This window comes from Opisthocomus hoazin, chromosome 1, assembly GCF_030867145.1.
Source record: "Opisthocomus hoazin isolate bOpiHoa1 chromosome 1, bOpiHoa1.hap1, whole genome shotgun sequence".
Taxonomy (NCBI): Eukaryota; Metazoa; Chordata; class Aves; order Opisthocomiformes; family Opisthocomidae; genus Opisthocomus; species Opisthocomus hoazin.
In genome coordinates, this window is record NC_134414.1 from 88,549,551 (window position 1) to 88,575,116 (window position 25,566).

Here is a 25,566-nt window from a genome sequence, read left to right on the forward strand (position 1 = left end):
TCAAAATGCAAGGGTCTAGTTAGAAAGATGTATATAACAACACAGCGGAGGAAAAATACAGAGTCAGTGGTAGGTAAAACCTGAAAAACAGTGGTGCTGAAAAGAGACTGGCTGCTCTGGTGGTAATTAGATGCAGAGCCTAGGGACATGGTTCAGTGGTGGAATTGTCAGTGTTAGGTTAATGGTTGGACTCGATGATCTTGAAGGTCTCCTCCAACCTGAACAATTCTATGCTTCTAAATGACTTGCCTATCAGTCATGTGCAAATTCTAATGCCCACACATACACCTGTTTTTAAAGGGAAGAGGAGGAGGTTCTTTTTAATCTTGAATGTTTCAATAGTTGATTTTTACTGCAATCTTCAAAAAAGTCTGACCGGTGTAACTGATGGGGGCAGGACATGTGTTTTGCTATCAGGGAAAATGTTTTTGCAAACAGTGACACAAACACCAATTGAATGTACCAGCCTACACTGAGACGTGAAGTGTTCTCCATGTCTTACGGCAATTGTGGAAGAACAGGCTTTACTGAAGCCAAAGAAAGTTTTGCTGTTGGGTTTAGTAGGATGAGAGCATCATCCTGGGAATTTGGGGACCGGAGGCTGTGGATTCACATTTCTTTTGGTGTCAGCATCTCCTGCAGCCCATCACAGCTCCCAGCAGATGGGCCTGGGGTTGTGCTGCAGCTAAATGAAAGGGTTCTTAAACATGTCCTCAGGACTCCACATAATTATTCCCACAGGGTAGGAATGCTGTTTTCACAAGGAAGCATTCATTCCTTATAGCAATTGTCTCTAGTATATAATAAACTGGCTGCCATGGCAGCAGTATTAGCTTTTTCTAACAAATGAAAAGCATTTTAACATACAGCTTAATTTTCAGAGTATGAAACAAGAGTAACTAAGCACATTGTTTATAATGAAACTTCTATGGCTACATTTCCTCATGCTACCAGATAACACAGTAAGTAAGGTAGTGTAAAATTCACCTTTGCACAGAAGGTAGGGGAAATTCTTTCATTTCATTTGTATGACAATATACTAATTTAGGAGAAAGCTGCTGAAATATCAGGCTGCAAACAGTGCTGCTTGTATGGATACGACCTGTGTTTGTTAGGCAGCCTTTTGCCAGTCTGCACTCCTGTATGCATGAAACGTTGGAGGCTGTTTCTGAACTGTCTCTAGCACACATTTCATTTGAGAATCCATAAAGATGTAACCTTTCAATGCTCCCTAAAAGAGTCCTAGCCATTTCCACATCTGGCCTCTATCTTGCTGCAATCTGTTGCTGTTCTCAGGTTCATATGTTTCCTGATTTCCTATTGTGCATTGAAAAACCACATTTCCCTCACCACATGCTTCTATGTGTATTTCAGCTTTTATTTAAGAATAGTCTCACAAGGTTCCATAAGTAATTAAGATTCTTGGGGGAAAAATGAACCTATTTTTGGTTCACTTTTTTGGTAGGAAACTACAAAATGACAGGAAAAGGCAGTACTAATTTAAAGCCTACAGCCTTCAGGCGTCACTCTAAGGAGCTCGACAATGACACTTGTTATTGCCTGGCTGGAGGCAGAGGTTACTATTCTTCATTATGCCTAGCTGGATATCTAAATGGCAGTACAAAGTCATGCCAACTCTCTCTGTGCCTCTTGTATTACTCATGTTACTTTCTTGCTCATAGCGTAACCCCTAAACCCCATATATGATTTTGCTTTCTTATTAACTTGCCAGTCCTGAGAAAAGTTAGGTTGGACATAATAAAATTTCAAAGCTTAAAAAGCAATACTGGTCATATCACTGGTGAGACTCCTACAATTCAATTCAGTATTGGAGACAAGTACTGCTGTCATCCTTTAATGAATAACACTTAGGCTTTTGTCATCCCACATTTCCTACTGGAAGCACTGCTGGCTGGTGTAGTCGTGTATTAAGCACAGTCCAGCATGATGAACTCGCCCTGATTTCTCAAAGCATCCTTCCCTAAATAAGATGGTAAGAATTTTAGAAATTAAACAAGCTAGGCATGTATATTGACAGAGGATATTCAATGATGCTTAAAAGAGAATAACAGTCTAGAATCTGTGTTTTAACCCATTTGTGAAAGCTTTCAGACTCTCTTAAGGCTATCTAAAAGAGGTTGAGAACTTTTAGAATTATTTCTGAAACTATTTCCTGCTGATCTAAACTTTACTCACATCTATAGGCTCCCCCTAAACATGGCAAATGGTTGTCTGTATCCCTCATCCCCTGTCCAATTTATATGTACAGAAGCTACAGAGGGAGCTACAAAAGGATTTGTAAGCCAGTCTCCTAGGCTTGTCACTCACCAGGTTTTTAAATATATTGCTAGGTGTGAAGGTGGAAGCAGAGCGGTGCCCCGCTGGGGTGCAGAGCAAGCTGTCTCCTGTTGCAGCCCCCTTATGCGCAGAGCCCCAGCCAGCGCCGGCTGCGGTCACGGGGTGTGTGTCCTCCTCCTCTGTCATCCCCTGAGTATTTCCATTTACACAATGCAGCACAGAGACAGGGGGTTGGCATCTGGTCTCCCTATATTTTTTTCCGACTCAACTTTCACAGCTTGGTCATCAGAAATCCTACATCAAGCCTTTTCTATGGTCTTATAAACTTGTACAGCAACTGGTGATAGAAAAGATTTACTTTTAGCCCTCAGCCACCATTTGCCTTTGTTTTTCCACCTCTTGCTTTAATTCTCTCTAATTCAAAGAAATAAAATACCTTTGAAAGCTGAGATATTTTCATGCTAGGGCAATAAACAGAAACTGTATAAGAACAGGAGGCATTAATCTACCTGCTGCCTGATGGAAGGTACATAAAGAAAAGCTGGGATGAAATGCACACTACATTTCTTTTCACTTTCCAAAATTCTCTATGCAGTCATGTGGATGGATAAATGCACAAATGTTTGTGAGCAGCACCTGTGCATTTATATACATGTCTTGGGGCAAAGGGTCCTGAAGAATCACTGCCTCATCTGTAGCACTCCAGATTGTCAGAGAAGGTGAGCTGTTCATTCAGGCAAGTCCACAAACAGTGGATTCAACAGAACAGACTGAGTTTAAGGTGATCTGTCCTCACACTGGATTATTCCTCCTGCGGTTTATGGGTAGACATAAAAAGCCTTAAATCCACACCTCTGGCTATCCTAAACCTGAATGCGGAATAGAAGGATACTAGTGATATAACCTAAAATACGCTTGGTGTCTAATCCCTCTTCGTCCCCATGAGCATGCAGATTTTCACATTGCAGCAGCAAACTGGAGTCTGCAAGTGTGTGGGGATTTATACGCTTTCATCCCTCTATTTTTGTCAGTCCTGTCAGCTGGTTTTCTGCACTGCTTAGTTTTGCATATACAAGGAGATCAGTTTTCTGACACTACAGATGTTATTATGTTGAGCTGCAAGAATTTTTCATTTCACTAGGAAGACTTCAAAGAGAAACTAAAAGCAGATGTTCAGGTTTGCTGAGCAGTCAGTCCTGGCTTGAAATTCTCCACAGCCTCCTTATTAACAGCCTGAAGTTTCTTGTTACTGATTGTCAAGAGGAAATTTGTTTGGAATGAAGCTTTCCTGTTAATTTTTATTGCTGCATTCTGAGTTTAGACCCAGAGAACCTTACATCGTTCATGACATCGTCCTCCAGATGAAAGGCTCACTTAGTGGAGTATTAGTAAAGAGTTTACTTGCAAGTATCTGACAAGCAAGGCTGCAAGTTTTATCCAAAGGAAAAGAAAAACAAAATCCTCAGTTTTGATTTATCTTTTTATTGGCATCTGTTTACTTTATGCCTCCAACTGCAGCCTCAAAAAACCTGAATGCTCCAGTGAGCACACCAAGAGAGTCTGATTCTGTTTCTGGCATACTAAATAGCATGTAGTTGCATTTACCGTAAATAAAATGTGACAAATTCACAGTGATAGGATTGTATTTTCCAGGAATGAATATAAATAAAAGTAAAGATGTCCTCTTACCAATGAATTTTTTGAGGTTTTTGTCTGGATATAGAGGACATTTGACTTCATTATACTTCATAACAGAGAAAACACCAAATTCAGATTTTTTTTGTTTGTTTTACAGATTTGAACAATCTCAATTGTCTTTTACCCCACCCCAAGTTTGTCACTTCTGGCAGCCTTTGTGTTTCTGAACAGAATCCAAAGTTGCAAGATACTACAAGGCTGGTTATCCTTTTAGTATTTTGTAGCCAAGAAGAACCATAAAATAGTAAAAATCTCAGGGAATTTTGCATTTATGTTCTAGTGCACCTTGGAATTGCAAGAAGATAATAATTTGGCATTATTGGATGCCTCTCTAAAGTTTTAGGGTTTGTCACTTAGAACTAAATATCTCTTAGAGCTAAATGAAATGTAACAGAGCAGCTAGATGTATCTCCTCTCAAAATACTCTCAATTTCAGTGGCTTTCAGCCTGTCATGCAAGGAAAGTTCAGCCAGAGGCGTTCACAAAAGATAGCTAAGAAAAATGGTCATTGCTGACATTTGTTATGTAGGGAATCACACCTTCATGTGCAATTCTTAGTAGTCCATAAATCGAAGAAAGACGATTTCTTTTTTACCCAATCTCTAGTGTAAAAAAAATTGAAGTAAGGGGCTCTATGGTCTGTGTTACACAGGAGTCCGAATGAGGTTATGACAGAGGGTCGCTTTGGTCTTTTCACTGTAACTCAGAGGGTTGTCTGTACAACAGAGCTGAACACGTGCATGCACGTGCAGTTCTGTGCAGAGCTGAACTTGTATCTCATAGTAGAGAATTTGGCTGTCTAGGTCTCTGGACATTGTAAAGGACACTGTGGTGCCATTTATAAATGTCATTGCTGAATGATTCCTTAGATGAATATTTAGTATTTTCTTCTTGATTCTAGTTATCCCTGAAAAGTCAGTGAAGGAAATTGCAAGAATTGCAAGAATCCCTGGAACAGCTAAGGACACAATTAAGAAACTTCTTACACATAAAAACGGTGTGAAAAAGCATGAAACAATCAAGAATGCCATCCCAGAAGCAGCTGTGACACCATCTTCTAAGATGCACTTGCAGCTATTGCACTATGAAGGTGGTATTGATCTTGGTGGGAGCTACACTGAGGAAGAGAAAGAAACTGAAGCTACTCCAGAAGAGGAGGCAGAAGAGTCAGACAAAGAGGAGAAGGAAAATTTTGAGAATCAAATTGACCATGAGCGAAGCCTTAGAGGAGATGTCTTTTGTAAGTTCCTTCATTTTTTTACAAATCTGGTTTCAATGTAAATCTATATAAAAACACTAACAAAATCATCACGAAACTTCACAGCCATTTTATCAGAATTTACTTGAAGAATGAAAAGCAACCTAACATACCTACTGGTGAGACTAAAGGTACCAAATCTCCGTTTTAGGGGAACCTGTCTGCAGTCAATGTGAGCAGAGAGGGAGTGCGCCATCCTGACAGCGCCTCTGCGGGCTGGGCTTTCAGAGCAGCTTAGATGTAGCACGTAGCTACTCCCCATTTTCTTCACAGAAGCCCCAGCAAAGCGTGTGCTGCTTTGTTATGAGTAAGACAACAGCTAGCTTTGATTCATGATAGGCATGCCCATCATCCTAAGTAGTGTACATTGTTCAGAAGAAAAACATCGACTTTGGTGTCATTGTGTTTCAGATAATATAGACCATATAATAGGCACCACTGTTGTTCATGTCATTCCCAACAGGAATATAACGACATGAATCACAGAGGGGGTTTTTTATCCCTTTTGTTTAAATGTGAGAGTTTATCTGAATGGATACTCTCAAATTTAAAGCATTTGATGGTATTTGAGTTGGAGTCTTGCTTAATTTCTGACATTAGTCATTTATCAGGAAGATTGAGATAGGTTTTCTCAGTCTGCTTTCAGGTGTTTCCTTCCAGCTATTACCTTGTATGCTATGAGATTTCTTGCTGTGTTCTCTGAAGTTTTGAAATGCATTTTAACTGACTTTTAGTACATCTGGCTCAGTCAAACATTCTTCAAGGTAGTGGCAAAAACATGTAATATGAAAAATACACCCTGCTAACAGTTTATTCACAATACTTTCTCTTTTCCAAAGTATAGAAAAAGAATAAATACTATACCACGTTAATTAAAATTATGCACCATATTTCATAATGATAAAAATGAACACAAATTAAGTTTAAGCTAGCATTCAAATTGTTGCTATATTTGATTTGAAAAGACACAGGAGTATAACTTTTTTAAAGGAAAAATCATTTTAAGGTACTCTAGAAAAAATGGTCTGTAATATTGGTATTGTAAGAAAGCCAAGAAAAAATGTGATTTTTCACTTCAATACATTTAAGAATACAAGCTTCTTTGCCAAAGGCACTCTTCTCCTAAAATTGCCTTTTTTAGTTTTCAGTGGTAATTGGCCTGTTTCAGTTCAAGCTAAGGATATAAACTAATATTGCTTCCCTGAATTATGCTAGTGAGCTGATAAACAGAATGAAGTCAGGTCTCTGTTCACCAGCCTCCTCCCTTCCTGCAAATGTTAACAGTGAGTGGCATTTTTCAAGTTTTCTGACAATACCAAACTGGGGAGAGCGACCCATATGCTCAAGGCCAGCGCTGCTATTAAAAGAGACCTGGCCAGGCTGTGGAAATGGGCTGATGGGAACATTATGAAGTTCAACAAAAGCAAATGCAAAGGGAGAGAAAAGCCTCGTGCAACATTACAGACATGGGATGACTGCTTAGGAAGAAGATTTGCAGGAAAAGGGAAGTGGTTCTTCCCCTCTGTTTGGCACATGTGAGATCACATCTGAGGTGCTGTGTCCGGTTTGGGGCGCTCCATTACAAGACAGATGAGGACATACAGGCATGAGTCTAGCAGTGCTCCGCCAACGTCAGGGGCCTGGAGAACATGGTATACGAGGAGAGGCTGAGAGTAACTCTTTTTTTCAGCCTTAAGAGGAGAAGGCTAAGCGGAGATCTTACAGCTGTCTTCAACTATCTAATGGAAGGCTATAGAGAAGGCACAGCCAGACTCTTCTTGAAAATATACAGCAAGAAGTAATGAATACAAGTTGGAAAAAAAAAATCTGATTAGATATAATGAAAAGAATATTTTAACATGAAGGTGGACAAAAATTGGTACAGGTATGCAGAGAAGCTGTGAAATATCCATCCTTGGAGATACTCATAATATGACTGAGCTGAGCCTTCAGCAACCTCCTCATTAGGAGGTCAGAGTAGGTGACCTACAGATGTCCCTTCCAACCTACATGATTCTGTGATTCATTCTGTACTTTCAACCAAGCATTTCAAAGCAGTTTAGAAAATAGTGGTATTCAGTGTGTGTAGACCTGCATCCTGGAAGATCATAGAATCATAGAAAGTTTTGGGTCAGAAGGGACCCCTAGAGGTCATCTAGTCCAACCCCCCCGCAGCGAGCAGGGACACCACTAACTAGATCAGGTTTCTCAGAGCCCTGTCCAACCTGGTCTTGAATGTTTCCAGTGATGGGGCCTCCACTGCCTCTCTGGGCAACCCGTTCCAGTGTTTCACCACCTTCATTGTAAAGAATTTCTTCCTTATATCTAGCCTAAACCTACCCTGTTTTAGTTTAAAACCATTACCCCTTGTCCTGTCACTGCTGTCTCTACTGTCTCTACAAAAACTAAATGCTTAGATGCCTCTCTGGTACTGTAAGCACATCAACTCACAATTCAGGAATCAGTGATAGTTCCAAAATATCAAAACAGCTGCCACCGACCCACATGCAAAAATACACTTCTGCATGTCAGCTTTTAACCAGACCAGATGGTGAAAAGTTGCTGGCTAATGGTGCCATGCCTCTGAAGTTGAGGGTCCTGTGCTCAGGATGCCATTCTCCTTCCAGGCAGGCACACCAGAGTCATTACCTAAGCCTCAGCCTACCTCTTTACTCAGCCTTTCACTCCTGACAAGCTTCTGCCACTTTCTACCCATCTTCTAAGGATGCCTTCATAAATCACTTACCTAAAAGAGGCAGCAGCTGCAGGAGCTGAAGCCAAATCGGGGTTGAAGTTTTCACTGGATGGCAAGCTACCCTTAGGGTTCAGCCTTACAGTGCTGGTACTGCCAAATGCATTTGAGAGTCTCAGACTAAAGGATTAAGTGACTTGCCTCTGTTGACTCACAAGAAGCAATAAAACCTGGGTCTTTTGATGGCCAATCTCATACTTTTATGATTTTTCTGTTTCACACGCATTTTCACTAAAATACTATCCTAAGGAAGGACATAACTCTTCCCAGTCATGCTAATTAATCCAAAACTGGCCATAATTTTGCAGTAAGTATGAAGAAAATGAGCAGAAGACAGTTGCAATGCATATGGAGACTTTTGTTAAGACAAAGTTCTCAGGTATTTAAGCTTCTTCATGGAGGTAAGTTGGTGGGGAACTTGCATGTGCCAAGAGAATGGTGTGAACTGACCAGCACTGGTAGTAACAGTTACGTTCAGCTAAATGTGGTTAGACTGGGAAGGACTCAAAAAGATTGACTAACAAATTGCAAAATGCTAGTGGAACCTGAAGGTATATTTACCCTCAGCCAGAGTGTGCTTCCCCGTAGCTGTGATTACTGTAGGGACAAAAGCTTTTTCTTCCAAACAGAACTGCAAGAATATTGCACTTTTAGGGACATAGTACTAATAGGTTCTGTTAATAGTTACTATAAACAATAAACTAAATATTTATAAGTAATACTGTTATCAGTTACATATACACTTATTCAAAATTCTGTGCCATAAGGACTGCAGGCTTTTCTGCTTCTTCACTTGTGAGGCAAGGCAGCCTGTGAGAAAAAAAAATAATCATCCAAGTCAGTCCTCCTATTCCTTTCTGCCTTTCTGTGATGGATGGATTGATGGCTTGGGGGAGGTAGCTCAGACATCTCAACAGGTTTCTTCTGTGACCTGCTTGAGCAGATCAGGCAAGATTGGCAGAAATAGTGTCCCTAGGGTAGGGCCACCATCTTTTTCAGGTAAAAGGACATAGGACTCTGCTTTCTGTGCCTGGTGATAGAAGGGGAACATGCTCTCCTGCACACGACCTGATGCCGTTGCAAGGGGTGGATCGTTGTAACCTTCCTGTTGAGTACTCGCTGCCATACTATTTGGAATGCATTCGTTTCCCCAGTTTCAGTTTGAGTGAGGGCACACAGGGAAAATCCTTTGTCCATAGGAAAAGCCAAATAATACGCAAGAGATTTTTGTTGTAGTGTTTGGTGAGATTCTTTTTCAAGGACTTTCTCAACCACACCAGGACATTTGAACACCGCATACCTGGGCTAGGCAGAGACCACTTGTCTCTACAAGATTGCCACTACAACTGACAGCAGTGACAATTAATATTATTGCTTAAAAATATTAAAGCACTGTGGTTTATCTATATTTTTGCCTATACTGTCTTTGTTCCAGTCACATTTGGCTGGAATTTTCTACTATTAATGTAAGGGATTTATATGCTGAACATGCTAGAGAGATTTTATTTTGCCAGGGGATACTGGCAAAATACTAGTGTACTTCTTGATATAGTGATACTAGTACACCCAAGATGTAGTTTCATTAAGTATGTGAACTCTGTATTATTTATGGCTTTCTTGTTTGATACCAGCTATGTATAGGACTTAAGACATTGTGCCATTTGCATTTTTCTGTCAGGATGGGTTGCATGTGTTAACTGCGTTTCCTCTCCTTTTAAAATTTCATATGCTATACTTGATCCTTGTTATTGTAAAAAATCAGTCATGATTTAGGCACTTACTTGCTTGAACATTTGGCTTTAAAAACACTTTCATTTTTAATGACATTGAACAATCCTTTGGAGTACATGCTTAGTTCAGATTTACAGCTCGTAAATTTACACATCCTTTTTTCTCCTTCTCTGCTGATGTCTGTTCAGCAGTGATTCTTTTACTACCACATTAATTTCCTTCATATAATTCCCTCAAGTATTCACATAGCATCTGCCTTTTGTATTATTAATATTGATATTGTTTGTCTTTCAGAAAGAGTAGTTAATTAGGAAAAATGGATAGGTCACACTTTTCAGAGATCCTAATTATTATTTTTAAATTTATGTATTATTTTATTGTAGTAGTTTTACTACATAATATAGGAAGCCACAGAAAAATATTGTGGGGGAAAAAAAAGGAGTTATTATATAGAGATTGAAATTATTAAACTAGGCCAACTATCCAAAATACAGGACCTTTGTGAAAACTACTACACAAAGTGGTTTTTTTTAAACACAATAGTTAAAGATAGCAAAATGAAGCCCCCAACATTTAAGAAATGTCAAAATAAGATCATCTGTGCTAAATTTTTCTTCTTATATTTTTGTACCTTATGATACAGTCTGTAATGACTTTAAATCACTTATTTTCCATGGGATATTTGCCTTGTTCAGTGTGAAGGAAGGTCCTGTCTTGCTGTGAAAGGTACAGTTTAATAAATAGGACTCTGTCCTACTCATTGCAAAAATTGCAGATGCATAGAAAATGAGAGTAAACCAAAGTATTGGAAAGCTCCTTACTGTGTGAGAAATGTCCTTTCTGTACATGGAACTGTTTCCCTTATGGGTTCTAGGCTCCTAATTCTGAACAAGAGCACTCTCAGTTAATCAGGATGTTTGGTCTTCATCTTATTCTTTTCTGATAATTAGACCACTGTGTGAGCAAATAACACTCAGGCCACAGTTCAGTCCGCAGCTGTAGATAAAAGGCTCAAAAAATGTCAGACATCTGACATCTGTAATTCTTTCAGAGGAGGATGTGGTAGCAGAGATGTGGCATATTCCTTTGAGTCCAGCATAGTGTTACACTTTATCTGTAGGAAGCCAGTCTTCATTTTACTACCTCTTGTGTTCTGCTGGATTTTTTTACAGTGCCCACTCTGGTTTTCTGGGGTTTTTTTTAATGGGGTTTGAACATCAGAAAGCAGTATTAGTAAGACAGGGAGTGCCATTCTTGTGAGAGTTCCTGCATGCTGAGTTTCAGGCACTTTAGAATTCTGCATATCAGAATTGCCAACAGTGAGTTTCTTTTCCCAAATTTTGTGTGTTATTTTTACATTTAGACTAACTAGACTACCTAGGCAAAACCAGGTATAGCTGTTTTCCAGGGGAGAGAAAAATCAAACAGCCATAACAGGAAATAAAAATAGAACATTTAAATACATGAACACATGGGTGCTTATATTCTGCTATATGTCTGTTCTTCCTGTAGAGCTGCCTCAGCAAGAGCTCAGTGTGATGCCACAGATGATTTATAAGAAACACAGTCCCACTAACAGGAAAAAAAAAGGAATGAAAGGTTTAAAGATAGCATATGCATTACTGCAGACAAATAGAAAATTACTTCCAAGCCAAAACCAAGCCATATTTTTTCAGACAAAAATGTGGTTTCCAAATGCACTATAAGTAATTTTATATACAGCAGTTGGCCAAGCAGAGAGGTGAAACCAAGTGCACTAAAGGAAAATCTATCAGTGTTTTCAGTAAGCTCCTTCAACCAGTCTGTTACCAGTGCTTTTGTACTGTTTCTGAAGGGTGTCCAGGAGACAGTGTTCCACAGACCCATTCTACTGAGCTTCTGCTTGTTGGATTTGGGGTTTCAGTTTCTTCTTCCCAGAGAACCTGTGGATGCCCCCTCCCAGGAAGTGTTCAAGGCCAGGTTGGACGGGGCTTTGAGCAACCTGGTCTAGTGGAAGGTGTCCCTGCCCATGGCAGGGGGGTTGGAACTAGATGATCTTTAAGGTCCCTTCCAACCCAAATCATTCTACAATTCTTTTTTTTTTCTTTTTTTTTACTTTGGACCTTTTAATATTGCAGCTTAATTGAAGCAGTGGTTTTCCAGATGTGCTCCTGAAGTTTCCTGTTGCTTTCATGACCTCACTGGCCCTTATTTGACTTATAGACTGATGTGGTACTTTTCAGGTGGACCTGAACTCACTCCAGTTGTGCTCCAACCAAGCCAGGTGCAAGCCAGCTCCAAACAAGCTTCTCACCTTGAGAAAGTGAGAAGGTTGCTTGAACCTAACTAGCTCTTCTGCTATATCTTTTAGTGGCAGTCTGTTATCTTTCTTTACTTAGCTATCTAAAGGTCCCCAGACAGGGGGATGGCTAAGAAGTAGCTCTCAAAGCTCATCTATTTCATTATGTGCAGCACTCCCTGTAAACCTGGTGTTTTTAAAGTGGAATTCTAGTTTCAGGTATAAATTTGTTTCTAAATCCCCTTCCTGGCACTCTGTTCATCCATGTTTATACTAGAACAATGTCTCAATGCTTCTTTTCAGCACTACTTGCTCATTTTCTGAGGTTATTGCTAAGAAGCGTTTCCATGATTGCAGACGTCCTCAGTAGTTTCAGAGCTGGTTTATGTGCTTTCAGCCAGATAGAGCTGGCTGGGGCTGTTCTATTTTGCAGAAAGTCTCCTTCCTTGCTGCAGTTCCTGATATATAATACAAGTGACAAACTGCATCTAACATGGCTCAGAGAGATTCCCCCCTGCTCAGAACAGGGGCAATACTCAGATACATGTCACAGATAGCAACACTGAATTTCTTGCAGATGCAAGAACCTGTGTCAGCAACAAGGTGGCCATTCTCAGGACCAGAACATTGCCAATGTACTTATGCTCAGCTCATGACAGACATCCACAGGCATAAGTCCTACGGGAACTGGTGGTAGTTAGTTATATAGATACTGCTGAAGACCTGGGCATGAGTTCTCTCTGCCACTAATTCCTGCTCATACAATCAACCCTTTTTACCTCATAAGAGTATCAGGATGACATCAACGGTTAAGAATGTGTTGCACCATGATACGAAGGGTTTTATATGTAGAGACTATATAATAGCTAGGGCTGCAGATAAGTAGGTGGGTGGGCACCAGCAGTGCAGAAAGAAGGATAGGCTCTGCTGTGCCTGAAGTGGGATGTATGTGAGCTTTTGTTGGTGAGAGTATGTTCTTAGGGAACATGAGATGAGGCCTGCCTTTCTGCAAGCGCCGCTTGACAGCAGAAGAGCTGAAAAGAGCAATCCAGACTGCTGCCCAGTACTTAGGAGGGGTAAACTTTGGATCATGGCTATGTCCAGTGATGATCTGATGTAAAATGTACGCACGTTCCAAGAAGTAAGGTTTCTTGGAAACCTTTCTGTAAGCTGAAGCTTACAGTTTCTCGTAATACGCAGGTGGTATCCTCCATCAAGTGGAGAACCTGAGCGTAATACCTGACACTGAAAACAAAAATAGATTTGGATACAAAATTTGGCGCTTTTTATGTGCATGACAGTTCTTCACTTGAAGCATCGTCACCACACAGCTACACCTGCATGTATATCCCTCAAGTGAATTCAAGTGTAATTCAATAACTCAATAAATAAATCATTCTGGCAGCTGTTGTCTTCTGTTAAATCACTCCACTCTTTCCAGAACTCATCATATTTTAATAGCTCTCTTCACTTTGGCAAGGGTTTTCACAGCCTGAGCCTCTTTCACTAAGTATGAGGCCAAGTTTATGGCATGACAGTAAACTTAGCACCTAATCTCTATATGCCTGTTCCTAGATGTGTAGATGTAGACACATATTAATTTGGAGAAAGATATAGTAATCCTTGCCTTAAGTAAGAATATTATCCAGGTGATTTAAGCAATGGTCTGGGTGAGGGAAGGACTGCAAGGGCAACAAGAGAGGACACGCTCTGGCAATTTATCAGAAAGCTCGTAAGATTGCATGAATCTCCTTTCTCAGCTCAGATGAGCACCTTTGGAAGTGCCTCCAGGGCCTCTTCGTTAGTGTGTGTTTTCTCTGGTGTACACACAGAGCAATTTTTGACAGTTTTGAAGGAGAAGAAAGGTTAAGTAGATGGCATCCTATCATTTGGCTCTGCTGGGGAAGTCTGAACTTTTCTTAGCACTGCTGCCCATGTGGTGTGACTGAAAAGTGGACTTCAGTCTGTCAGGCTTTCCACTAACAGCTTCTGTAAGCGTTAATCCAAAGGTTCCTCCCTCACTCCTCCTCTAAAATGGCACATTTAAGCTCCTCCTGTTTTCATAGATATGTATGTATATACCATAGGTAACATCTGCATATCTGTTTGCAAAGGATAGAATCCTCCGCCAGTGAAAGCACATCTTCCCCTTATCTCGTGTGTGATTAGTTACTTATACAGGCTTTGCATAAAGAAGTTGAGACTATAATTTTTTTTAGTGAGTGCATTTCTCTATTAATCACTTAAAATAGTACAAAACAAGCTTAATCACAGAACTTTAAAAATACTTTGAGTATTTTAGAGTATTACTTAGAGTAAAAAAGAGTTTGCAAGCTTCTATATCTTTGTAGCTCATTAGACAGGAGAGATTTTGCCTTGGTCCCTGAGGCTGCTGCTGAAAAATATGGCTTCTTGAGTAACTACATCCTGTAGGCCAGTATCTTAGAGAGTGCACCTAACACTCCTGTACTGTGCTGCTGTACTGACTCTTCCAGTCTGGCACAAAACACATCAACCAATTTTTACAAAAAACTTGTTTGGGGGTTTCCACCAGGACTGGTTATCAAAACGTCAGGCTGTGCTTGTCAGCTGTTGCAGGGAGGGTGAGGAAGAGATAGGGCAGTCACTGCAGCCTTCCTCCCCAACAGACAGCAGAGCTGATCAGCTTTGCAAGAGAACATGTGCCCCAGTGGAGAGTATGGCTTCAGAAAAATAATTTCCTGGGGCTTCTGTTATAGCAGCACCAGCTATCACTTACCTGAATACAGAGCTGTGGACCTTTGATTCCCCCAACATTTATGGCTTTTACAAAGTCTCTGACATTACCTGTTTTTTGAGGCTGCTGTTGGCAAAGTGCTGCCAAGTCACTGAGGATTTGTCTTCGCTGTCTGGTAAAGTTCAGGTACTTCGATCATTGATCGAAGTTTTGTAGCAAGAAAGCAGACCACCATGCCAAAGAAAGTTCACGTTCAACATTTTATGACCTTGTGAATCTTGTGGCTCCATTGCCCACAGCTTAGAAGGCACAGTGCTGTGGAAAACAGCAATTTACACTACGTTTTAAAATTCAGAGTTAGTATCTAACTGGGGTTGGGAATGTGAGTTTGGTGGTGGAGTGGAAAACACATACATTGAGTTATTTAAATAAATGATGGCAACTGGTGTAAAGGAGTGAAGTTCCATTTTCTGTCCCATGATTACTTAGCACTTAACAAGTTGTTTTCCATAGTTCCTAAGGTGAAAGAAGCAGCTGCCTTTGGCCCTCTCCTGGCACAGAGGAAAGTTCCAGTGTCGAGACCAGAGCAAGAAGGTAGATTATTTTTATTCTACAGTATTTATTTTCCTGTGTGTTTTGTGTTTTCTTGACAACCTATATTAGCCAAGCCACAACCAGTTTAAAAGCCTTTAACATAAAACAAAGGTTTGGTGAGCGTGTTAGAGACACTATCTGGCCAAACCATTCTGCCAGTTCCAATGTGAGAAGCTGTTTTTGTGTCCCTTTCAAAACATACATATTATAAGCCATGTATAGAAAGTTCCCCACACTGAAACTTGACTTGCAGTTGAATTCATCTGATGAAATAGTCATGAAAAAATAAAGTCACTTCTATCGTCTATAAAATGAAACCATGTTAGAAGAGTGTTGCATAGCCTGCAACAATATGCCAAAGTCCTTCAGCCATATTCTCTTGGTTTTTCTCCTGGTCCTCTGTCAGAAGTCAATAGGAGTTTCCCCTGAACAAGACTGAATAAGTATTTACCCTGAATCTTAAATAGCCTAGCTATGTATCTATGATGGTTCCCAATTCATCAGTAAGTCCTATGTATATCAGAGTAAGATGATACTAGCTGTTCTTTCTCACATTGAAAAATTGTTGTGAAGCCAGTCAAGGGAGCATAAAAGATCCAAGACCTGTCAATTTATGTACACGAGCTTCTGCCATGCCCTAGGAAACTGCTTCACACACTTTTAAACGGAAAACTTCACTGCCTGTTGGGAACTGTAGCAGGCTGCAGGGCAGCTCTGGTCAAAGCAGAGCATAAAGGCAGACCAAAGGGCACTCTCCCCCACTTCCCTGGTGGGAAACAGTTTCCCTGGGGTGGACAGGATCATGAAGCTGACTATAACGACCTGCTTATGAGAGCCATGGAAAAAAGCAGAATGCAAAAGAGGGGACTGAGAGATTGCATTGAGCTGATGTATTTACAGGACAGCAGCATGCTCCTGGGGACTTACCAGCCAAGCGGGCAGGGGCTGAAATGCTGGGATTGGCTGTAGCTGAGATTTTTTTTAGGACAAGGTGGGTTTCACCCAAAAACAATCCACAAATGCTTCCAAATCGTAAACAAAACAAAAACAAAATAGATAGATGTGCTGGCTGACATTAAGGGTGAGATACGGGTTTTTCCAATTCAGAAAGCAGTAATCTCAGAAACAATGGACTTTTACAGTAAATCTCTGTAAATGCCATGTTCTGCACTTCTCTGTCTCGTGATAAAATACATGAAAATAACAAGAAGGATGCTTCTTTCTGAGGAAATTCAGATGGCTGACGTATCATTCGTAATCTGATCTGTCATGCTTGCATTGCACAGTGTTTCTATCTTTGCGTGTGAAATGCTTTTCATCTGCACTGTCAGCCGAAGGCTGTGGTCTGCTCTGGGTGACACCCTTTTTCAGTGTGCTCTAAAGGTCAACTGATCTGGGCTACTCCCAGCTCCATGTAGTACGAGTATGAAGTGCTGATGTAAAGGATTTCTCTCATGGGAGACCAGCTTCCCTCTTTCAATGGACAGAACTGGAGCTTGAGCATCTCAGCCGATTGCAACTACAGCAGTGTAACAAATGGAGAGAGGAAAGCTCTAACGTTGGCAGATCCCAAACCATTTAGGATGCTAGAGTTCAAAACTAACACCTCCAGCTATACCTGGTGATCAGCAGACACGCAGTGTACAGAAGCCACAGCACATAACCCATGTGCAGATGTGAGATAGATTGGCAGTAAAAAGACACAACAGATTTTCCTGTGAGTTAAAGAAAGAATTAGTACATAAATTCTGATGTTTTGCTTTTTTGCGATTTCATCTAGGTCAACACTTATCGGAACTCAGATTGTAGATAATTTTAGAATGACCTATACTTTAATAACTGGGTGAATAAAGAGCAAATTATTTTTATCAGTACTTATGACATAGTGGCCCTCTTATCTCTGAGTCTCTATTGCCAATTTTTTTTTCAGTTGATTGCAGCTTCAGTCGAGGGGTCTGTGACTGGAAACAAGATGCTGATGATGACTTTGACTGGAATCCTGCTGATCGAGATAGAGGTATTTAATATTTGTCCTCTAGCTATGCTTTGATTTGATGGCTCACCCCCTCCAGAACAAGGAGGACAGAGCGGAGAACAGGATCAAGAATTAGCTTTCCCATCAGCGGGTTATCTTTATAAAAGAGAAAAGGAGGCAGAGAACGCTGGGAGTGGAAATTGTTTCTTTGAAATATCCAGTGGAAACTGGTAATCGGCAACATATTTCAACACAACCGAGTCAAAAGAGAGAAATTATTAGAATATAACTGTTCAGAATTACAAGGTACAAGGCAACGGAAAACTTATTGGTTACACATTGTGTCTCTCCAACACTGGTAGGGCATTTAATCACACGTCTGCCGTTTAGATGGATGTGGCAACATAGTCACTCACAGGGCTTAGACAGCGCTGTGACAGCTGCTCAGAAATCTCAAACTCTGCAAGACCAACTAGTGTCGGCGTTCCTCAGGACGAGCCAAGGGCAGGGGGCTATTCAAGAACAACCGATACCTGACCTGGTACCAAGGGCAGGCCTGCTCAAACCTGAGAAGGAGCTCCACGAGCACAATGTGCAATTGCTTTGCGGGTGTGTGCAGAAACTTGTGCTGAAGAAACTTGCTTGAAAGGCTGTCTCTTCCCCTGTGACGCAGGAAATGTTGCAGAAGTTGCTGCGGTAGGGACAGGTGGATCCTGCAGGCCACTTGCTCCTGTTCCTACACACACATTCTCCCCCTCTTCCCTCACAGTCTTTCCATCCCAGTCTTTCTTCACTAATCCTTCCTCTCCTGCCTCATAAATTTCCCTCTCCCCAAGTCCATTCTATGTGCTGTCACTTCCAGGAAGACCTTACCCTGACCTTACCCCATCTCCCTGAACTTACATCTGCTGATTACAACTTTATTTATGAGCCCAGATGTTTTATCCCTTTATCACTTTGTGTGTGTCTGTCATTTCATTGCCACCCCAAGATCTGGAGAATAAGCAATCAGTTCCTTTATGAGTTTGTCATCACTGCAGAGGGCAGTGGAGAGTACTGAGCTAGCTCAAGTGCAGGAAATGGTCTGACCACAGAGGCACAGCAGCTTGTTTCAGGCTGTTGCATTTGAAAAACTGAGATGGTTTTGCCTTTGAAAGATAGTGCAAGGAAGAATGACTGTAATTGCCAGGGAAATACGAACTCATCTCCTCTGTAAACTCATCTGACTTCCAACAGTGCAAGCTTATTCTTTGGAAAGTACGCTCCCTGCTGCTTTTCTCCAGTCTGATTTTAAATTATTCAAGTAACACAGCTTCCATCTATTTTCTTAGCACATATGTATTCAATTCGCTAATAAATAACACAAGTCCATTAAAGATGCGTTCTCCTTTTTTTTTTTTTTTTTTTTTTTTTGGTACTAGGTGATGGGTACTACATGGCAGTTCCAGCTTTTGTGGGGCACAAGAAGGATATGGGGCGTCTAAAACTTCTCCTCACTGACCTCAAACCAAAGAGCAGCTACTGCCTGATTTTCAGTTATCGGCTTGCTGGCGAGAGAGTGGGCAAACTTCGAGTGTTCCTGGCAAACAAAAAACCTGCTCCTGTCTGGGAGCAGGACAAAGGAAAAGATGAAAGGTGGAGAACTGGAAAAATAGAGATATTTCAGGGGGCTGAAACAACCAACAGTGTAAGTATAACACAATTTATAAACCAGCTACCACAATCAACACAACAGCTTAATTTCCTAATCCTCAAGTGTTCCACCAACTGTTTTATAGGCATCGCTTGCTGGCAATTGAAATGCTTATCTGAAATGGGAAATAGCAGCACACATTTTAGGAGGTGGAAAAGTTATTATCTGGTTGTAATTTCAGAACTGAATTACCCCAGTTGGTTAGGACACTGATGCCAGTAATCCTGTCATTTTGTGTAAAAACTGCATCAGATCATAAATGAACACAAGCAATCAAAATCTCTCCGTAATATCTCATGCAACAGAAGCATACATACATGCCTGGAAAAATGAAAATTTTCAATTTCAGAGAAGGAGATGCTCTCAAACCACACTAAATCAGACCATTAGAGCAAAAGGAGATACCATTTATAATCAAGGGTGGGCAATCACCTTTGGAGCAGGTCATGCTAGCCAAGAGGGAACACTGTGCACTGATGTATGCCTGAAAACTGCCTCAATTAGGACTTGAGCAAGTTTTTCCTTGAAATTCTAAGGCCTGGTTTTCATTTATGTGACTGAACATTTTCAGTGCTGTCTAAAGGCTTCTGCTGTGTAATTGAATGCTATGAGTATAAATGAGATGCAAGCCCTTTTCAAAGTTCTTTGCACTGCTGGAATGATGTAGACAAGCCCTTACATATACGAGAAGCAGACTTATCAAATAAAAACCCAGGCATCCTATTCATAAAAATGAACCTACTCTATATATATAGTATACCTACTATACTATATATACACATGCTATATACATAAATATATATGTATAGTATATAAACCCAAAACTTAAGGTTTCAAATAGATTGCAAATGAACAGTTGTAATGTCTTCAAGAAATGAAGTGCATTAACATCACATACTGTGATAAAACTACATTATTGTAATAGGATTTCACTCAATTTGCATTTTCTTCGTACAATGAAAATAAGTAATCTTATTAAAGGAATCCATTTGGTATTGTAAATCTGTGCAGAGGATTATAAGTCTAGTTCAAATAATACAGGGAAACTCTAAAAACTGCAAGGATTTGAGTCATTAAGTCCTGTATTGTGATAAAACATTCCTCAGATATAGCTTTATAACTAGTTAACATTTAGAGTTGCTACATGGTTGGATAAACTACATTTTCACTGTTAATACATCTCTTTTCTTATAACAGGTCACTTTTGAATCAGAACGTGGGAAGGGCAAAACTGGAGAAATTGGAGTAGACAATGTTACATTAATTTCTGGTCTATGCCCAGAGGATACTTGACAATGGATATTTGAGCGTACCGGATTTAATCCTGTTTTTAATATTTGCCTTACTAGTATTGTATTTTTATATAATTTTCTTTATAACAAACCAAAACCATAAAAACTGTGACTTGAACTTAATGCAGCAATGCAAACAGAAAAAATGACACATGCAAGATGCACAGTACACTTTTTAATGAGTTATTCTAGTTCTAATACATGCTTTGATTGCAGCAATACTGTATTTTATAATTCAAGATCAGCGTTTCTAAAGCCTTATTTGTCTAGCTTTTTTACAAATTCTACGTGCTTTTATTCCTTAAAGTTGTTTTCAAGGCTATTTGTAAGTTTTCTATTTCGTTTTTTTTACTCCACAAAAACATCAAGCAGTATTTAAGAGGATGTTACTACTTCTGGTGATGTAATTTTAACTTCTTAGTGTGTAGATATTCAATCTATTCAACAAGAACAAAGAGAGGAGCTTTATTTCCTTGTTGATGGAGCTATGCAGGTTGTAAGTGGAGTCATGTCTTTGAGGAATATTTTCATTACTAATAAAGTATGTAAAATATCTTGTCATCAGTGTCTTTGAGTCACATAAATCACTGTTTAGAAATGATCCCTTTATAGTTCTATAAGCATTTAATGTTCATCATTAACAGATGATGTTACTGACTGGCACTGAAAAAAAGAACAAACAGAATGACCCATTATTAGCACTTAAGAAACTTCACATTGTGTACTGACCTTCAGGAACAAATTGGTTCCTGCTGGATTGCAGGCCTACTTTACCCCATAAAGGCGTGAAAGAACAGTTTTCATTTTCCAGCACAGAGTGGTCACACAATAAGGCTCCTTCTTACACAACTGAAAAAAAAGTCTTTGTTGCAAGTCCCTTCATGGCCCTTCAAATTTCCGCAAAAGGGACGCAGACTATCCGCCATCCCCAGGAGCAGGGAGGTACATAGAACCTTCTCCCACAAACTAGGAGCTGCCACACAGCCACCCCCCACCACGCTCACCTGTGCACACACACAGGTACACATACATGTACATGTTTGAGGAGGGTCCAGAATACGGGTTCCACCTGTTCCGAAAAGAAGTCAGATGACAATGCCATGGAGGACAGAACCATCTTCTTCTGTCTTGTGATATCTTCTGAAAGTACCTGATGGTCTGAATCCCGAGAGGACAGAGATGCCCATGGAGAAGCCCCAGTTCAGGCAACGCTCAGTTAAACATGCATGCATACATCTTCCTCTTAGTTAGCTCTGTCTATCCCCTTCTAGGCTGACTGCTCACTGGTTATTATTAGTGACAGTCTTTATTTTATTTCTTGTATGAAGAAGGGGACATCCAAAACAATTGAATAGAATTTTATAGACCAACACTAAAAAATCTTGAAGAATTCAGCCTATACGAACCTAAGCTTTTTAACAAAAAACAACTACAAAAGTTCAGACACCTTGAACTGCACCTATGAAGCAAGTCATGGATGCTTGAGACATTTCTTGTTGAAACGCAAACATAGTATTTTTGCACTTTGCACACAGGTGGGGAAAGGGTAAGCAAGACTGGAAATGTCTGCAAAGTTCACCATAGCTATGTAATCAGGAAATGTTTGTTCTTTGTTACAACCAGTTTGTGTTACAAAACAGGTGCTCCAAGAACTGTACATGGACTTCAGCTGTGACATACGAATTTCTTTCCTGGTATTTCTGGAGGTGCTGAGGAAATTACAGAACAGGGACTTGAGAAAACCAAACTTTCTTTAGTCTCAGGGCAAAGACTCTGGGAGTTTCAAAGAGAGGGGAAAGTTCCCACAGTAGTGGACTGGATGCTGACTGCGATCTGAGGATGCCTGAAGAACCTGGTCACAACGGGGCAGAAAAGTGAAACAAGTGTTTTTCTGGACTCCTCCTCTTCTGACTCTCTGAAGTTGAACTACCCTTACTGAAGACCAAGAAAATAAAAGATCACTTTTACTGAAATAAAATTCTGTGTCTAGCTTCAACCAGCAATAATTTACGCATACACAGTGCCCCTAAAGCCTAAGAATTGTTACAGTCTTGAGCATCACAGTGCAAATGAGATACCTGAAATATGTACAAGGAGCAACCAGGGTCTACCTAATAAAGTGCAGCTGGGCATTTCTTGCATGTGCAGTTATTTGGCATGGAAAGATAGATGCTGCCTGTGGAAGGCATAATATCTAAAGATCATTTGCTCCATACACAAACAATAGAGAGTAAGCACAATGAACATGGTCTCATATCGAGTCAGATATACTGCTATTTATTTGTTGCTGGCTGGATCATAGTCCACCTTGAAGCATTGTCGCGGCGGGATTAAGGACTCGTCATACGACCAATATGATCAGACAAAGCCAGTTTATTGCGCTACAAACCCGTGTTTATATAGTTCCTTGCCACGCGATAGCTCTAACGTGATTGGATGCATGCACTGTCCATGCACTGGTCACGTGCACTTCTCAGTCTCTGATTCGTGTGACGCCATCAGCCACGCACATCAAACTCCTCCTCAAGATCTTGTTTGTCTTGCTAACTGCGGTTAATGCAGCCCCTTTAGTTCCTCATTGTGACCTTGATGCCTGCTCCTTTACAGGCTATCAAGAGTCAGGCTCAGAGTATCTGGAGGGCTCAGCACGTGGCCGTGGTTCTCCAAATATCCCACAGATCCCCCTTTTTGTTTTTGAGCCATCCAGATACCCTGCATCATCTTTGCCATTAACTTCTTTATACATTGTAGAGCACAACTAAATATTAACAGCACAACAACAACCATAATGAACATTGTTATCACTTGGCGCACCAGGTCTGCAAGCCATCCTGAGATCCCAAGATGCTTCAGCCAATCCGTAAGGCCAGACTCTACCTGTATAGCGTTCAGATTTTTTCGCAAGTCTGCCAATTGGTTATGGATGGACTGTGAGTGATCACTCAGATTCACGCAACACATTCCCTCAAAATCTTCACAACCGTGACCATGCACTAATAGCAAAAAATCTATTGCTGCTCTAAATTCTGTACTAACACTAGCCATTCAGCAAAAGCCTGTTCTATTAGCTCCACAGGTTCCCGCGGGGCTAAGGGTTGTCGCATAAATTGCTCTACCCACTAAAAAGTTTAAGTCAATTTTGTTATCCTTACATAGCATCATCGACCATGGGTGGAGTTGCTTCTGGTCTCTCGCTTTGAACTTTTGTGGGCTTACCTCGTTTCTGGGTCCTTTCCTCTATCCAAGGCCTTACCCACCTTGCTGGCACCCAAATTGGACCGTTCTCTGCAAGGACACAAACATAACCTCTGCCAGTTAATTTTACCTCTACAGGCCCCTTCCATTCTCCTGTGATTAAATCCCGATACCTGACCTTCACTGGACTAGACTGCTGTGGATTAGTGTCTGATGATAATTGGTGTACTATGATCGGTGGAGAGATCCGACCCTCCGTGACGCGCAAGTAATTCAATACATAAAGCGCTTTTGCAACGCATTCTGCTGGACTGCCTATTTCTCCCCCTTTTTGTTTTTGCAACAGCGCTTTCAACGTGCCGTGTGCACGTTCCACTATTGTCTGTCCTGTAGGGGAATGAGGGATCCCCATTGTTTATAGCTGGCACTATAAATGCAAACTTTTCGGCATCATCTGGATGTAAAGGAATGGTAAAGAAACAGTCTTTGAGATCAACAATTAACAAATCCAAATGTTCTGGGATCATGACCGGAGATGGAAGCCCTGGTTGTACGGCCCCCCTGTCCTGCATTACTGCATTAATCACTCTTAGGTCGTGTAGGAACCTCCATTTCCCTGATTTTTTCTGTATTGTGAATATTGGCGAATTCCACGGACTAGTGGATGGAACAACATGTCCCGCTTTCAATTGCTCTGCTACTAGTTCTTTTACAATTTGCAGCCTATCCATTTTTAGCGGCCATTGATGCACCCATACTGGCGTGGAAGTGGTCCAGGTCAATTTTAGGACTGGCTGCTGCTCAGTGACCGCTCCTAAAAATCCTGATTGTTGATTCTCACCCCCATTTGTGACAATACATCCCTATCAAGCAATGCAATAGGCAATGCCATCACGTAAGGTCGTGTGGTAATGCTCGACCCATCTCTAAATTCTAAGTTCACTGGTGCCTTGCTAATAAATGTTTGTTGTGATCCTCCAGCACTTACCATGGCCATGTTAGTTGGGATTGTTGGCCACGCTTTAGGCCACCAGTTCTTCAGAACAATACTGACATCTGCTCCTGAATCTACCAGCATCTTTAATTGAATAGTGCCCCCTGCCGGATGAGATATTCGCACGCACTCCTCTGGTTTCCCCTTTTTTACGTCCAATGCCAATAGCACATTTGCTTGACAGGTTGATCCAAAACCTCCTGTTCCTCGTTCTATTGCCTGTGTTCTCAGAACAGCTGCTCTGAAGGGTATCAATTGGGAGATCGCTGATCCTTTGGGATGTGAACAGGTGGAGACAACGTATAGACCATGATTTTTATAATCCCTTGATAATCTGCATCTATCGCTCCTGGGACTACAAAAATCCCTCGTCTAGATGTTGACGACCTGCCTAGGAGCAAAGCATTTAAACCGTGTCCCAAAGGCCCATTCATTTCCGAGTTCACTACCGTAACTTCCGGGGTTGTTAGCGTGACTCCTGCTGCTGTTGCCACATCCGCTCCTGCACTGCCGGTGGTGGCGGCGGCGCAGCTGTCCAGGCACCCTGGACTTGTGTCGTCGCTCCCCGCACTCAACAATCTGTTTCCCGACTTTCTGCATTCAGTTGTGTTATGGTTATCCCGCTTGCAGTTACTACACCATTTGTTTCTCCTTTTTCCCTGAAGTGCTTTCCCTATACTTCGGCATTCTCTCTGAAAATGACCTTTCTTCCCGCAATTAAAACAACTTTTCCCCTGTTTTCCCTTTTTTTGTTTTGCGACCTTCTCCTTTCTCCCTTTTTTGGTTTTTTCATTTGCATTTTCAAAAGCTAACAGGTCTAAGAATTTTGCCTTCATGTCCTCTCCTAAATCTGGATGCGCCATAATCGCACTATGCAAGCGGTCTATAAATTTTGCAAACGACTCAGCAGGTCCCTGCTTAATGTTTGTGAATGCTGGCCGTGCTTTCTCATCGGGAACTCCCGTCAGCGCCTTAAACGCTAAATCCTAGCTCAGTTGCAGCACTTCTGGAGCAAACTGTGCCTGCCATTCAGGACGCACAAACGGACCTGTCCCCAGCAGCATTTGAGACTGAACCCCACAGAGCGGATCA

General features: G+C 41.0%; 1 protein-coding gene across 1 annotated transcript in view; it reads left to right on the forward strand.

Moving 5' to 3' along the window:
- Positions 1–20,785, forward strand: part of EGFL6 (EGF like domain multiple 6) — a 48,881-nt gene extending 28,096 nt beyond the window's left edge. Inside the window, exons 8-12 of the mRNA XM_075441466.1 lie at positions 4,898–5,236; positions 15,245–15,325; positions 17,256–17,342; positions 18,722–18,987; positions 20,191–20,785. Of these exons, the coding sequence (XP_075297581.1) occupies positions 4,898–5,236; positions 15,245–15,325; positions 17,256–17,342; positions 18,722–18,987; positions 20,191–20,286 (869 nt within the window). The 3' untranslated portion in view covers positions 20,287–20,785. The remainder of the gene's footprint in view (positions 1–4,897; positions 5,237–15,244; positions 15,326–17,255; positions 17,343–18,721; positions 18,988–20,190) is intronic.
- Positions 20,786–25,566: the final 4,781 nt, after the last annotated feature.